General features: G+C 50.5%; 1 protein-coding gene across 1 annotated transcript in view; it reads right to left on the minus strand.

The window, feature by feature from the left end:
- Window positions 1-15,370, minus strand: part of ctc1 (CTS telomere maintenance complex component 1) — a gene marked incomplete at its 5' end in the record, with an annotated part of 42,894 nt that extends 27,524 nt beyond the window's left edge. Inside the window, 10 exon segments of the mRNA XM_079215904.1 lie at window positions 1-160; window positions 1,918-2,040; window positions 2,113-2,400; window positions 3,332-3,485; window positions 3,945-4,183; window positions 8,039-8,261; window positions 8,905-8,960; window positions 8,963-8,971; window positions 14,356-14,490; window positions 15,314-15,370. The exon segment at window positions 1-160 is cut by the window's left edge and continues 70 nt beyond it. Coding sequence (XP_079072030.1) covers window positions 1-160; window positions 1,918-2,040; window positions 2,113-2,400; window positions 3,332-3,485; window positions 3,945-4,183; window positions 8,039-8,261; window positions 8,905-8,960; window positions 8,963-8,971; window positions 14,356-14,490; window positions 15,314-15,370 — 1,444 coding nt within the window.
- Window positions 15,371-15,639: the final 269 nt, after the last annotated feature.

Raw genomic sequence — 15,639 nt, forward strand, 5'->3', positions numbered from 1 at the left:
GTAACCGGGGCAACGCTCTGTCACCGGGGCAACCGGAGGCCGGCGGCGACGCCCCCACCCGGCTGAAGGCGGTGACCCGGAGGCTGGAGCGCAGGCAGGTGCAAAGCATGCTGGGAGGAAAGTCAGGACAGGGCCGGTACAGGAAGTGGACGTGATGGAGCTGCAGAGAGGGTTGAAAAAGAGACCACACCTGGACTGAGACTCACACCTGGACTGAGGCTCACACCTGGACTGAGACTCACACCTGGACTGAGACTCACAGCTGGACTGAGGCTCACACCTGGACTCACACCAGGACTGAGACTCACACCTAGACTCACACCAGGACTGAGACTCACACCTGGACTCACACCAGGACTGAGACTCACACCTGGACTCACACCAGGACTGAGACTCACACCTGGACTCACACCTGGACTCACACCTGGACTCACACCAGGACTGAGACTCACACCAGGACTGAGACTCACACCTGGACTGAGGCTCACACCTGGATTCACACCTGGACTGAGACTCACACCTGGACTGAGGCTCACATCTGGACTCACACCAGGACTGAGACTCACACCAGGACTGAGACTCACACCTGGACTGAGACTCACACCTGGACTGAGGCTCACACCTGGACTCACACCTGGACTCACACCTGGACTGAGACTCACACCTGGACTCAGACTCACACCTGGACTCACACCTGGACTGAGACTCACACCTGGACTGAGGCTCACACCTGGACTCACACCTGGACTGAGGCTCACACCTGGACTGAGGCTCCACACCTGGACTCACACCTGGACTGAGGCTCACACCTGGACTCACACCTGGACTCACACCTGGACTGAGGCTCACATCTGGACTCACACCTGGACTGAGACTCACACCTGGACTCACACCAGGACTGAGACTCACACCTGGACTCACACCTGGACTGAGACGCACACCTGAACTCACACCTGGACTGAGACTCACACCTGGACTGAGGCTCACACCTGGACTCACACCTGGACTCACACCAGGATTGAGACTCACACCTGGACTGAGGCTCACACCTGGACTGAGGCTCACACCTGGACTGAGACTCACACCAGGACTGAGACTCACACCTGGACTCACACCTGGACTGAGACTCACACCTGGACTCACGCCTGGACTGAGACTCACACCTGGACTGAGGCTCACACCTGGACTCACACCAGGACTGAGACTCACACCTGGACTGAGGCTCACACCTGGACTCACACCTGGGCTGAGACTCACACCTGGACAGAGGCTCACACCTGGACTGAGGCTCACACCTGGACTGAGACTCACACCTGGACTCACACCAGGACTGAGACTCACACCTGGACTCACACCTGGACTGAGACTCACACCTGGACTCACGCCTGGACTGAGACTCACACCTGGACTGAGGCTCACACCTGGACTCACACCTGGACTGAGGCTCACACCTGGACTCACACCAGGACTGAGACTCACACCTGGACTGAGGCTCACACCTGGACTCACACCTGGACTGAGGCTCACACCTGGACTCACACCTGGACTGAGGCTCACACCTGGACTCACACCTGGACTGAGGCTCACACCTGGACTCACACCAGGACTGAGACTCACACCTGGACTGAGGCTCACACCTGGACTGAGGCTCACACCAGGACTCACACTTGGGCTGAGACTCACACCTGGACAGAGGCTCACACCTGGACTGAGACTCACACCAGGACTGAGACTCACACCTGGACTGAGGCTCACACCTGGACTGAGGCTCACACCAGGACTCACACCTGGGCTGAGACTCACACCTGGACTGAGGCTCACACCTGGACTCACACCTGGACTGAGACTCACACCAGGACTCACACCTGGACTGAGACTCACACCTGGACTGAGACTCACACCTGGACTGAGACTCACCTCCACAGAGTCTCCTGCTCTCAGTTTCCTCCTCAGCGTCGGCTGATAGGCCAGGCATAGCCCCACCTTCCTGTCAATCACGTAGAGTCCCGCCCCCTCGCTCACCACCTCAGTCACTGTGCCCTATCAGAAAGAGGGGCGGGGCTTAGCAGACACATTAACAGGTCACGTTCTTCCAGCCAATCAGTGTTTTACCTGATAACTGATGACTCTGGACTTTTTCATCCTGACACCTGATTGGTTGCCGCCTCTCTCAGGCTCCGCCTCCTCACATTCTTCATCCTCAACCTGTGACATCATCAGCGCTGGGGGCGTGTCCAACAGTGTGTCAGTGTGTGTGTAGTTTGTGTGCAATTCCGAGTGGTCGGTCACACACAGGATGTTGTTTCCTCTCCAGCCTCGTAGGACACACACACGCAACGCCGTCACACACACACTCTGACCAACACACACACACCGAGCCCACCACAGCCGGCTTCTGTCCTGCAGGGAGAGAGAGAGACAGACAGGGAGAGAGAGAGAGACAGGGAGAGAGACAGAGAGAGAGAGACAGACAGGGAGAGAGACAGGGAGAGAGACAGGGGGAGAGAGAAAGACAGAGAGAGAGAGAGAGACAGAGAGAGAGAGAGACAGACAGCGAGAGAGACAGACAGACAGAGAGAGACAGACAGGGAGAGAGAGAGAGAGAGAGAGACAGGGAGAGAGAGACAGAGAGACAGGGAGAGAGAGACAGAGACACAGGGAGAGAGAGAAAGACAGAGAGAGAGAGAGAGACAGAGAGAGAGAGAGACAGACAGCGAGAGAGACAGACAGACAGAGAGAGACAGACAGGGAGAGAGAGAGAGAGAGAGAGACAGGGAGAGAGAGACAGAGAGACAGGGAGAGAGAGACAGAGACACAGGGAGAGAGAGAGAGACAGACAGACAGACAGGGAGAGAGAGAGACAGAGAGAGAGAGACAGACAGACAGACAGACACAGAGAGAGAGAGAGAGAGAGAGAGAGAGAGAGAGAGAGAGAGAGAGAGAGAGAGAGAGACTTGTTCACATTAACTGAGTGATAGTTCAGAGTGAAACCTCATAGATCAGCATGTGTACAGGTGTGATTATGTGTACAAGTGTGATTATGTGTACAGGTGTGATTGTGTGACAGGTGTGATTATGTGAACAGGTGTGTACAGGTGTGATTATGTGGACAGGTGTGATTGTGTGACAGGTGTGATTATGTGGACAGGTGTGTACAGGTGTGATTATGTGGACAGGTGTGGACAGGTATGATTATGTGTACAGGTGTGATTATGTGGACAGGTGTGGACAGGTATGATTATGTGTACAGGTGTGATTATGTGGACAGGTGTGATTATTGACCGGTGTGTTCATAAATGTGTCTCACTGCACAGGAAGTGACATCACACACCTTGACGAGGACACGGAGAGCGTGAGCGCCGTCTGTCAGCCAGAAGCAGAAGAAGGCTGTTCCTGCCACGACCAGCTGAGGGCACACTGAACCCACAAGACCACAGACTGAGACACGTTGTCCACGAGTCCTGAGAGACAGACAGGTAGACAGACTGAGACACGCTGTCCACGAGTCCTGAGAGACAGACAGGTAGACAGACTGAGACACGCTGTCCACGAGTCCTGAGAGACAGACAGGTAGAGAGAGGTAGAGAGAGACAAGTAGGGACAGACAGGTAGAGAGAGAGACAGGTAGGGACAGACAGAGAGAGAGACAGGTAGAGATACAGACAGACAGGCAGACAGACAGGTAGAGAGAGAGACAGGCAGACAGGCAGGTAGAGAGACAGACAGACAGGTAGAGAGAGAGACAGGCAGACAGACAGGCAGACAGATAGAGAGACAGACAGGTAGAGAGAGAGACAGGCAGACAGGCAGGTAGAGAGACAGACAGACAGGTAGAGAGAGAGACAGGCAGACAGACAGGCAGACAGGTAGAGAGACAGACAGGCAGTCAGTGTAGCCCTGTTGCTTCAGAGGTCAGAGGTCACCTGGAGGAACAGGTGACTCACCTGTTGTCCAGTAAACCAGCAGCCTCTCTAACGCAAACTGCTCTGCTAAGCCCCGCCCCTCCTGCAGGACGAACAGCCAATCCCTGCTCAGGACCGGGACACAACAGAACAGGAGAACCAATCAGCTCCACGTAGCCTCCGGCCTCCTCCGGATCCTGCCCCGGGGCATTATGGGGGATGTAGTTCCAGTGAGGGAGGAAGACAGGCCGGTTCAGCCACAGAGGAGAGGGAGACAGGCACTAGAGAGAGAGAGAGAGAGAGAAAGAGAGAGAGAGAAAGAGAAAGAGAGAGAGAGAAAGAGAAAGAGAGAGAGAGAGAGATGGTTTCTGTCTCAGCGCAGAAAGGACAGCCGCCTCCTGAGCCAGGATCGAGGTGCACCAGATACCTCTTTGTAGCTATGGCCCCATGCACAACCCTCTGGAGGTCTACAGGGGGTTTGTACAGGGACCGCCAACAGCCCCCCGGGGAGGATCCCTGCCAAAACACTCAGTCCACCTCGACACCCTCACCCCCCCGAGAGAACGCAAGTTTGAGACCTTCACAACTACCTGGTACATTGCTTTCCTCCCCAGAGTCTCAGAATCTCCCAACTGGGGTGTCCTTAGAGACAGCAGGATGCCCTCCTCAGCCCTCCACTGTCCCACAGCAGGACAGACAACTAGGGGTGGGAAGACATACTCACACTCATCGTCCCATTGGTGAGATAATGTGGGGTCTCCAACAAACGCTCTAAGAGCTCCTGGCAAGGAAGCACAGGCCTCCTCCACCAGCCTGAGCAGCAGCCTGCTGGACCGGATGTTAGTCAGCTCTGCCAGATGAGGGATGGAAATCTTCATCAGATGACCCAGCTTCACACAGCCGGCCTCTCTTAGTCTGGACCTCAGGCTGACCGACGCCAGGACCTGGGACGTGATGTAGCTGCTCCCAAACAGCGGTTCTTCAAAGAGCCACATCCCTGGTGTGGTCACAGCTCCCCGGTGGACCGTAAGAACCTGCTACGCCTGTAAGACGGACTGGTAGAAAGGTGTCAGACCCGTTAAATCCACTGCCTGGAACTGAAGTAGGAACAGGTGTTTGTCGTACCCTAATCGTCCAGCCCTCCTCAGCAGCACACAGGCAGTATCCGTCCATGGCAGGCCGAAACTGTAGAGCAGTCTCTGAGCAGTCTGCAGTCTGAAGGCTTTGATGCGAGATGCGATATCCACCAGGCCCTGCCCTCCCTCCTGGACCGGCAGGTACAGCACCGCAGCTCTCAGCCAGTGACGCCCGGACCAGAAGAAGTCCACCACTGCCCTCTGGATTCCTTCAATCAGGCCCTGTGGTGGAGGCAGGACTACCAGTCTGTGCCAAAGGGTCGAGGCAACCAAGTTATTGACAATTAGGACCCTTCCCCGGTAAGAGAGCTGAGGTAGCAGCCATTTCCATTTAGACAGCCTGGTGCACACTCTCTCCATAGCACCCTCCCAGTTCTGTTTTTGAAACTCCTCTGTTCCCAAAAAACACCCAAAATCTTCAAGCCCTGCCTTCCCCACCTGATGTTTCCCAGCAGCTTTGGTGTTTCCTTGCTTAACCAGTGCCCAACCTGCAAAGCTTCACTATTCCCTTAGTTTACCTTTGCTGAGGATGCCCTCTCAAACAAAACTAAACTGCTACTGAGGACATTAACATCCTCCTGGTCTTTGATGAACACATTAATGTCATCGGCATATGCTGACACCACCAGCGAGGGACGCTGAGGCAGCCCAGGGACAGACGGTTAAGATACAGGTTAAGATCCCGTCCTGACAGACGGGATCTTAACCTGTTAAGAAGAGGCAATGGAATACAGCTGTCCAGAGATAGGACATCCCTGTCTGATGACCTGAACTGGACGGCTCAGCGCGCCCCCCACCTTCAGCAGACAAGAAGCTTCCTTGTATATCAAACCTAACAGTGACACAAACCCTTCACCAAAACCAAAAGCCCTTAAAGTGGAAAAAAGAAAACTGTGATCAACCCTATCAAAAGCTTTCTCTTGATCTAATGATATAACACCAACATCAATATTGTACAGTTTGCAAAGGTCCAACAAGTCTCTCATGAGAAAGATGTCATCCATGATGGATCTATCCGGTACGCAGTACGACTGGTCTCTGAGAATTATAGTCTCTAGAAAATTCTTAAGCCGGTTGGCGAGCACCTTGGAAAGAAGTTTATAGTCTGTGCATAACAACGGCACTGGTCTCCAGTTTTTCAATAAGGATAAGTCTCCTTTTTTGGGTAACAGGGAAAGCACTGCATGCCGACATGTCGTCGATAACAGGCCTGTCTGTGAACACTCTAGAAGCACCTCCCATAGGTCGGCTCCCAAACAGTTCCAGAAGTGTTTATAAAAGTCTGCAGGCTGTCCGTCCAGTCCAGGAGCTCAACCAGCAGCCATCTGACCCACAGCAGCGCTCAGCTCCTCCAGGGAAATGTTGGCGTCCAGGACAGCTCTGTCCTCGGGGCCCAGCTGAGGAAGGTCCTGAAGCAGCTCGTCCACACTCCCTTTGTGGCTGTCCTCCTTCCTGAAGAGGGCGCTGTAGAAACTTACAGCATGTTGCCTCATTTCCATCGGGTCAGTCGTCATCTTGCCATCAGGGAGGCGGAGAGACACCACTTGCTTGGCCCAAGAGACAGACTTCTCTAGATTGAAAAATAGGAGGTAGGAGCATCCATGTCCCTCACACTGTTGAACCTCGACCTGACCAAAGCTCCCTTAGCCCGTTCTCGTAAAAAATAACCTAGATGTTGCTTCTTCTGTTGAAGCCTGTGAGTGTCTGTCCTGGTGTGCTTGAGTAGACTGTGCTCCAAATCCCTGATTTCCTTTCCTAAAACCTCAATGAGCTTTTTGATTTTACCCGTGGAGTGACTCGTAAACTGTTGTACAAAGACACGTATGTGTGCCTTTCCTACGTCCCACCACTGACTCAGGGACTCAAAGTTCCTCTCCTGTCCTATCCAATAAGGAATCTACGGTGCAGTTCCAGTCTCCCCCACGCCCCCCATCACTCTCTTCTCCTGGTCCCTCCCACCGTTAATATTTAACGAACCAACCCTCACCTTGTGCATTGAAAAAAGAAAAAGAGCGGTGATGTAAACAACCAACAGTAACAGACAAACTAAGTGCAGCACATCCATCACAGACTCACTTGGGGCTTGACCTTTTGGAACCTTTGTTGCTCGACATTGTCTTCCTGAGAGTCGTCAGGTGTTTTCTCAGCCGGAAAACTTTCTTGTCATCTAACCTCCCCTCCCCAACCCCTTTCTGTATGGCTAAGACACTCTTTACAAATGTATCTGCATCAGGGAAATGATCTCCAACTTTAACAGTTTTACCGAACGTTTAGTCCAGGAAGTTATTGATCTCCTCTAACCTATACAAGTCTCCACTGTAAGCCTGGGAGCCTGCGAGGGGGACAGAGTCAGTGTCGTACTCCATCTCCACAATACCTGAGTCCTGACCTCTGGACCAGCAGCCTGACTCTGGTCAGCTTCAGCAGTCGGCTCTTTACCGCTGTCTGCTGCACATCCCCTCATCCCCTCATCCCTCATCCCCTCATCCCCTCCTCTGCTCCTCTGCTCCTCTGCTCCTGCCGTCTGTGCTTTCTCTCCCTTCTTTCTCCCTTTAGTTGGACTCAGAACAGCAGAGTTCCCCTCAATAATTTTTCCTCCGGCCAACTACGCTCTCTGTTCCCCGACCTGACCGTCTACCTGTCTCTCTACCTACCTGCCTGTCTGTCTGTCTGTCTGTCTGTCTGTCTGTCCGCCCGCTGGTCCCCTGCTCGGGGCCGGTGGGCGGGGCCTCGGGGTCAGTGGGCGGGGCTTCGCCTCCTTACGGAGAAGCGACCTCCGCCGTCTCGCTACCCGGCGGAGCCCCGGCGGAGCCCCGGCGTTAGTCCGCTCCCCGCCGGTTTGACCCCACGCCGTCTCACCTGTCACCTGAACACCTCACGCGTCCTACAGTCTCACCTGTCACCTGAACGCCTCACAGACTCACCTGTCACCTGAATGCCTCAACTGTCACTTGAACGCCCCATGGACTCACCTCACACCTGAACGCCTCATGGACTCACCTCACACCTGACGCTGCCGCTGGCGTCCGTCAGCCTCCACTCTCCGGCCCGCCCCTCTCTCAGGCAGCCAATCAGCAGCAGGTTGACCCGCGGCAGAGCCAGGTGACCCGGCAGAGAAAGCTCCGCCTCCTTTGCCCACGCTCGCTGCTGATTGGTGCTCCAGGACGGGTTGCTGACACAAGCCAGGTGCTGCAGGGAGAGCAGCCCAGAGACGGACACCGGCCTGGAGGCGGGGCCAGAGAGGTCAAAGGTTAAGGACAGAGGTAGCTACATGGTAGCTCATAATAAAGAAGATGGTGGTCTACCTGTAGCTCATAATACAGAATATGGTGGTCTACCTGTAGTTCATGATAAAGAAGATGGTGGTCTACCTGTAGTTCATGATAAAGAAGATGGTGGTCTACCTGTAGCTCATAATACAGAATATGGTGGTCTACCTGTAGTTCATGATAAAGAAGATGGTGGTCTACCTGTAGTTCATGATAGAGAAGATGGTGATCTACCTGTAGCTCATGATAAAGAAGATGGTGGTCTACCTGTAGCTCATAATAAAGAAGATGGTGGTCTACCTGTAGCTCATGATAAAGAAAATGGTGGTCTACATGTAGCTCATGATAAAGAAGATGGTGGTCTACCTGTAGCTCATAATAAAGAAGATGGTGGTCTACCTGTAGCTCATGATAAAGAAAATGGTGGTCTACATGTAGCTCATGATAAAGAAGATGGTGGTCTACCTATAGCTCATGATAAAGAAAATGGTGGTCTACATGTAGCTCTTGATAAAGAAGATGGTGGTCTACCTGTAGCTCATGATAGAGAAGATGGTGGTCTACCTGTAGCTCATGATAAAGAAGATGGTGGTCTACCTGTAGCTCACAGGTAAGCAGTGAGGTGCCGCCATGTTCTCCTGGATCTTCTTCACCACAGACACACCTGGACCAGAGGAAGAGAGATGACCTCTGACCCCGAAGACACGAGTCCTTCAGTGCGAGTCCCGAGTCCTGAGTCCTACACTGAGTCCTGTATCCTAGACTGAGTCCTTCACTGAGTCATGTGTCCTTCACTGTGCCCTTCACTGAGTCCTACACTGAGTCCTGAGTCCTTCACTGAGTCCTTCACTGTGTCCTTCACTGAGTCATGTGTCCTTCACTGTGCCCTTCACTGAGTCCTGAGTCCTTCACTGTGTCCTTCACTGAGTCATGTGTCCTTCACTGAGTCCTGAGTCCTACACTGAGTCCTGAGTCCTTCACTGAGTCCTGAGACCTACACTGAGTCCTACACTGTGTCCTACACTGTGTCCTGAGTCCTACACTGAGTCCTGAGTCCTTCACTGAGTCCTGTATCCTAGACTGAGTCATTCACTGAGTCATGTGTCCTTCACTGAGTCCTTCACTGTGTCATGTGTTCTACACTGTGTTGAGTGTCCGAGGAAAAATATGAAAGTAAAAAGGTCTAACTATTATAACCGTATAATCATTTTCTTTTTCTATGTAACCATTTGAATATATATGCTGTTTGGTTTTTATTTTCATTATAGTTTGTGATTAGAACATATAAAATGCATAGGACGCTATAAGTTGCTATGTTATATACTCTTTTTGAATGAGATGTGTTAAATGTTCTCTCCTTTGTTAAAGAGCATGCATTGGCAGTATTACCAAATAAGGTAGTGAAACCTCCTCTGTCCAACTCTGGTGACAGGATGACTTATGTACTCTGGTGTATAAAAGAGGGGGTAGGAATGTATGTTTTTTGGGGGGTGCCTGACAATTCTGTGCAGGAGTAGAGAAGAGAGAAGAGGTGTTTATTCACCAGCTCTAAACTTAACCCTTCCTCTTAGTTACTTAATATGCATCTTTACTAGAAAAGGAGAAAAATCAGATTGGACCTGTCCCAGCCCTTAGGGGTTGGGACAGGTCTCCAGCTTTAGAGTCTGGAAGAAACTTCTGCTATCAGGAGGAGGGTGCCTGGCAATTCTGTGCAGGAGTAGACAAGAGACAAGAGGTGTTCACTCACCAGCTCTAAAAAAACTTAACCCCTTCTCTTAGTTACTTGTGACTTTTAAACTGTTTGATTGAATTTAATTTTTTGTATCTAAGATAAACTTTGAATAAAAACTCAGCCTTACCCTTTGGAAGGGACTGAAACCAAACCAAAGGTTCTGGTTCTTTAAAACAATTTAAACCCTCTTTCCCTGTCCATCCACCGTGAGATACAGAAGTGACGACTGAATCTACCAAAGAGACTTAAGGTAAGTATCTTTGGGTGAAGACTTTTGCAGTGTTTGTCATAATGATGAGATGGTGTCAATAGGTAGAGAGAAGGTATAGACGATATACGTACTCGCTTGATAAGGGTTGAGAGAAGTTACAGCCTACCGCAGGGGACCTAGAGCGCAAGCTGTAAAACACCCTCGACAAAACCTATAACTTAATTTGAAAATAACACAAAAACCTAACGATATAGCACGGGGTGAGATAAAAGACCGAAGGCGTTATGCCAATATCGGATGAGGATTATCATTTCCTCCGGGATCACTAGGATAATTAGCCGACGGAGTGCCACCGAGTTAGGTGCGAGGTCTTGCCTTTCCTACTCTCCCCCCTACCCTCCTCTTTCCCTGGCAAGACCACCGTTCACGCCACAACTGAGTCCTACACTGTGTCTTGTGTTCTACACTGAGTCCTTCACTGAGTCCTAAACTGAGTCCTACACTGACTCCTGTGTCCTACACTAAGTCCTTCACTGTCTCCTGTGTCCTACACTGAGTCCTACACTGTGTCTTGAGTCCTTCACTGTGTCCTGAGTCCTTCACTGAGTCCTACACTGAGTCCTGTGTCCTACACTGAGTCCTTCACTGTCTCCTGTGTCCTACACTGAGTCTGTCACTGAGTCCTGAGTCCTTCACTGAGTCCTACACTGAGTCCTGTGTCATACACTGAGTCCTTCACTGAGTCCGACACTGAGTCCTACACTGAGTCCTGTGTCATACACTGAGTCCTTCACTGAGTCCTACACTGAGTCCTGTGTCATACACTGAGTCCTTCACTGAGTCCGACACTGAGTCCTACACTGAGTCCTGAGTCCTTCACTGAGTCCTACACTGAGTCCTGTGTCATACACTGAGTCCTTCACTGAGTCCTACACTGAGTCCTGTGTCATACACTGAGTCCTTCACTGAGTCCTACACTGAGTCCTGAGTCCTACACTGAGTCCTGTGTCATACACTGAGTCCTTCACTGAGTCCTACACTGAGTCCTGAGTCCTACACTGAGTCCTGAGTCTTTCACTGAGTCCTACACTGAGTTCTACACTGAGTCCTACACTGAGTCCTTCACTGAGTCCTACACTGAGTCCTGAGTCATACACTGAGTCCTTCACTGAGTCCTGTGTCCTTCACTGTGTCCTACACTGAGTCCTACACTGTGTCCTGTGTCCTACACTGAGTCCTACACTGAGTCCTGAGTCCTACACTGAGTCCTGTGTCATACACTGCGTCCTATGTCATACACTGAGTCCTTCACTGAGTCATACACTGAGTACTGTGTCATACACTGAGTCCTTCACTGAGTCATACACTGAGTCCTTCACTGAGTCCTGAGTCCTACACGGAGTCCTGAGTCCTTCACTGAGTCCTACACGGAGTCCTGAGTCCTTCACTGAGTCCTACACTGAGTCATACACTGAGTCCTGAGTCCTTCACTGTGCCCTTCACTGAGTCATGTGTCCTACACTGTGTCCTAAACTGAGTCCTACACTGAGTCCTACACTGAGTCCTGTGTCCTACACTGAGTCCTTCACTGTCTCCTGTGTCCTACACTGAGTCTGTCACTGAGTCTTTCACTGAGTCCTTCACTGAGTCCTTCACTGTGTCCTGTGTCACTGAGTCCTTCACTGAGTCATAAACTGAGTCCTTCACTGAGTCCTGTGTCCTACATTGAGTCCTGCACTGCGTCCTTCACTGAGTCCTACACTGTGTCCTACAGTGTGTCCGTCACTGAGTCCTGTGTCCGTCACTGAGTCCTGTGTCCGACACTGAGTCTTGTGTTCTACACTGAGTCCTTCACTGAGTCCTACACTGAGTCCTACACTGAGTCCTGTGTCATACACTGAGTCCTTCACTGAGTCCTGTGTCATACACTGAGTCCTTCACTGAGTCCTGAGTCCTTCACTGAGTCCTGAGTCCTTCACTGAGTCATACACTGAGTCATACACTGAGTCCTTCACTGAGTCCTTCACTGAGTCATACACTGAGTCCTGTGTCATACACTGAGTCCTTCACTGAGTCCTGTGTCATACACTGAGTCCTTCACTGAGTCCTGAGTCCTTCACTGAGTCATACACTGTCATACACTGAGTCCTTCACTGAGTCCTGAGTCCTTCACTGAGTCATACACTGTGTCATACACTGAGTCCTGTGTCATACACTGAGTCCTTCACTGAGTCCTGAGTCATACACTGTGAGTCCTACACTGTGTCCTGAGTCCTTCACTGAGTCCTGAGTCCTTCACTGAGTCCTACACTGAGTCCTACACTGAGTCCTGAGTCCTTTACTGAGTCATGTGTCCTTCACTGAGTCATGTGTCCTTCACTGAGTCCTACACTGAGTCCTTCACTGAGTCCTGAGTCCTTCACTGAGTCATACACTGTGTCATACACTGAGTCCTGTGTCATACACTGAGTCCTTCACTGAGTCATACACTGAGTCCTGTGTCATACACTGAGTCCTTCACTGAGTCCTGAGTCATACACTGTGAGTCCTACACTGTGTCCTGAGTCCTTCACTGAGTCCTGAGTCCTACACTGAGTCCTACACTGAGTCCTGAGTCCTTCACTGAGTCATGTGTCCTTCACTGAGTCATGTGTCCTTCACTGAATCCTACACTGAGTCCTTCACTGAGTCCTGAGTCCTTCACTGAGTCCTGAGTCCTTCACTGAGTCATACACTGTGTCATACACTGTGTCATACACTGAGTCCTGTGTCATACACTGAGTCCTTCACTGAGTCATACACTGAGTCCTGTGTCATACACTGAGTCCTTCACTGAGTCCTGAGTCATACACTGTGAGTCCTACACTGTGTCCTGAGTCCTTCACTGAGTCCTGAGTCCTTCACTGAGTCCTACACTGAGTCCTACACTGAGTCCTACACTGAGTCCTTCACTGAGTCCTGTGTCCTACACTGAGTCCTGAGTCCTACACTGAGTCCTGCACTGCGTACTTCACTGAGTCCTACACTGTGTCCTACAGTGTGTCCTTCACTGAGTTCTGTGTCCTTCACTGAGTCCTGTGTCCTTCACTGAGTCCCGAGTCCTACACTGAGTCCTGAGTCCTACACTGAGTCATACACTGAGTCCTTCACTGAGTCCTGAGTCCTACACTGAGTCATACACTGAGTCCTTCACTGAGTCCTGAGTCCTTCACTGTGTCCTGAGTCACTGAGTCCTTCACTGAGTCCTACACTGTGTCCTGAGTCACTGAGTCCTAAACTGAGTCCTACACTGAGTCATACACTGAGTCGTGTGTCCTACACTGAGTCCTTCACTGTGTCCTGTGTCCTACACTGAGTCCTGCACTGCGTCCTGCACTGCGTCCTGCACTGCGTCCTACACTGAGTCCTTCAATGTGTCCTGAGTCATACACTGAGTCCTGTGTCCTACACTGAGTCCTTCACTGAGTCCTGTGTCCTACACTGAGTCCTGCACTGCGTCCTGCACTGAGTCCTACACTGTGTCCTTCACTGAGTCCTGTGTCCTACACTGAGTCATACACTGAGTCCTGCACTGTGTCCTGAGTCCTAGACTAAGTCCTGAGTCCTACACTGAGTCCTACACTGAGTCCTTCACTGAGTCCTGTGTCCTACACTGAGTCCTGCACTGCGTCCTTCACTGAGTCCTACACTGTGTCCTTCACTGAGTCCTGTGTCCTACACTGAGTCATACACTGAGTCCTGCACTGTGTCCTGAGTCCTAGACTAAGTCCTGAGTCCTACACTGAGTCCTACACTGAGTCCTGTGTCCTACACTGAGTCCTACACTGAGTCCTGTGTCCTACACTGTGTCCTACACTGAGTCCTGTGTCCTACACTGAGTCCTACACTGAGTCCTGTGTCCTACACTGAGTCCTGTGTCCTACACTGAGTCCTTCACTGTCTCCTGTGTCCTACACTGAGTCTGTCACTGAGTCCTGAGTCATTCACTGAGTCCTTCACTGAATCCTGTGTCCTTCACTGAGTCCTGTGTCCTTACACCGAGTCCTTCACTGAGTCCTGTGTCCTTCACTGAGTCCTGTGTCCTTCACTGAGTCCTGTGTCCTACTTGAAGCCTCTCTCGAAGCTGATTGGCTGACTGACCTGTCAATACGTCATCAGCAGCGTGAGGGGCGGGTCCAGAGAGCTCAGGAGACAAGTGTTGTGAGAGGAAGCTGAACATGTCCTTTAACCAGGTGGTCTCCTACAGGTAATAATATATATTAATATACATATAAATACACATCCTTTAATCAGGTGTTCTCCTATTGGTAATAATATACATATTATATATTAATATACATATAAATACACATCCTTTAATCAGGTGGTCTCCAACAGGTAACAATATACATATTATATATTAATATACATATAAATACACATCGTTTAACCAGGTGGTCTCCTACAGGTAATAATATATATTAACATACATATAAATACACATCCTTTAATCAGGTGGTCTCCTACAGGTAACAATATACATATTATATATTAATATACATATAAATACACATCCTTTAATGAGGTGGTCTCCTACAGGTAACAATATACTTATTACATATTAATATACATATAAATACACATCGTTTAACCAGGTGGTCTCCTACAGGTAATAATATACATATTTTATATACATATACATATAAATACAGATCATTTTAACCAGGTGGTAATACTATATAATAGGTAAAGGTAATAATATATATATATATATATATATATATATATATATATATATATATATATATATATATATATATTATATAAACTAATAAATAAATACAAGATGGAGACCCGGACCGGACCAGGTGGAGACCAGGACCGGACCAATGGGAGACCCGGACCGGACCAGGTGGAGACCCGGACCGGACCAGGTGGAGACCAGGACCGGACGAATGGGAGACCCGGACCGGACTAGGGGAGACCCGCCTCCGGTCCGCTTCTGGTTCGGGTCTGGAGCCGCTTACGAGCCTACCTTTATAAAAGGCATATCCTGGTCTGAGGTCGGTTCCCCGGCTACTTACCGCGTCCCCTTCGGGCTGGAGCTGACCCAGGAACAGCTGCAGAGAGTCCGTGTCCATCACCGTCACAGTAAACAAACCGTCCCGCGTAAAGCCTTCAACTCTACTTCCTGTTGAAGTACGGCGTCCGCGGAGGCTCCGAACGCGAAGCGTTTAAGTCATTAAACAACAATGTTTTCATGTGTATTAGTTATCAATTATTATTATTAATGTTCCAGCATAGCGCACGTGATCCAGACCTCAGTCACATATGATGATACTTCATGAAACACGTATTATTATCTGTACTTTACTCCAGAATGAAACAGTATCCTGAATGTTATTCATCT

The sequence above is a fragment of the Taurulus bubalis genome (assembly GCF_910589615.1).
Source record: "Taurulus bubalis genome assembly, chromosome: 3".
NCBI lineage: Eukaryota > Metazoa > Chordata > Actinopteri > Perciformes > Cottidae > Taurulus > Taurulus bubalis.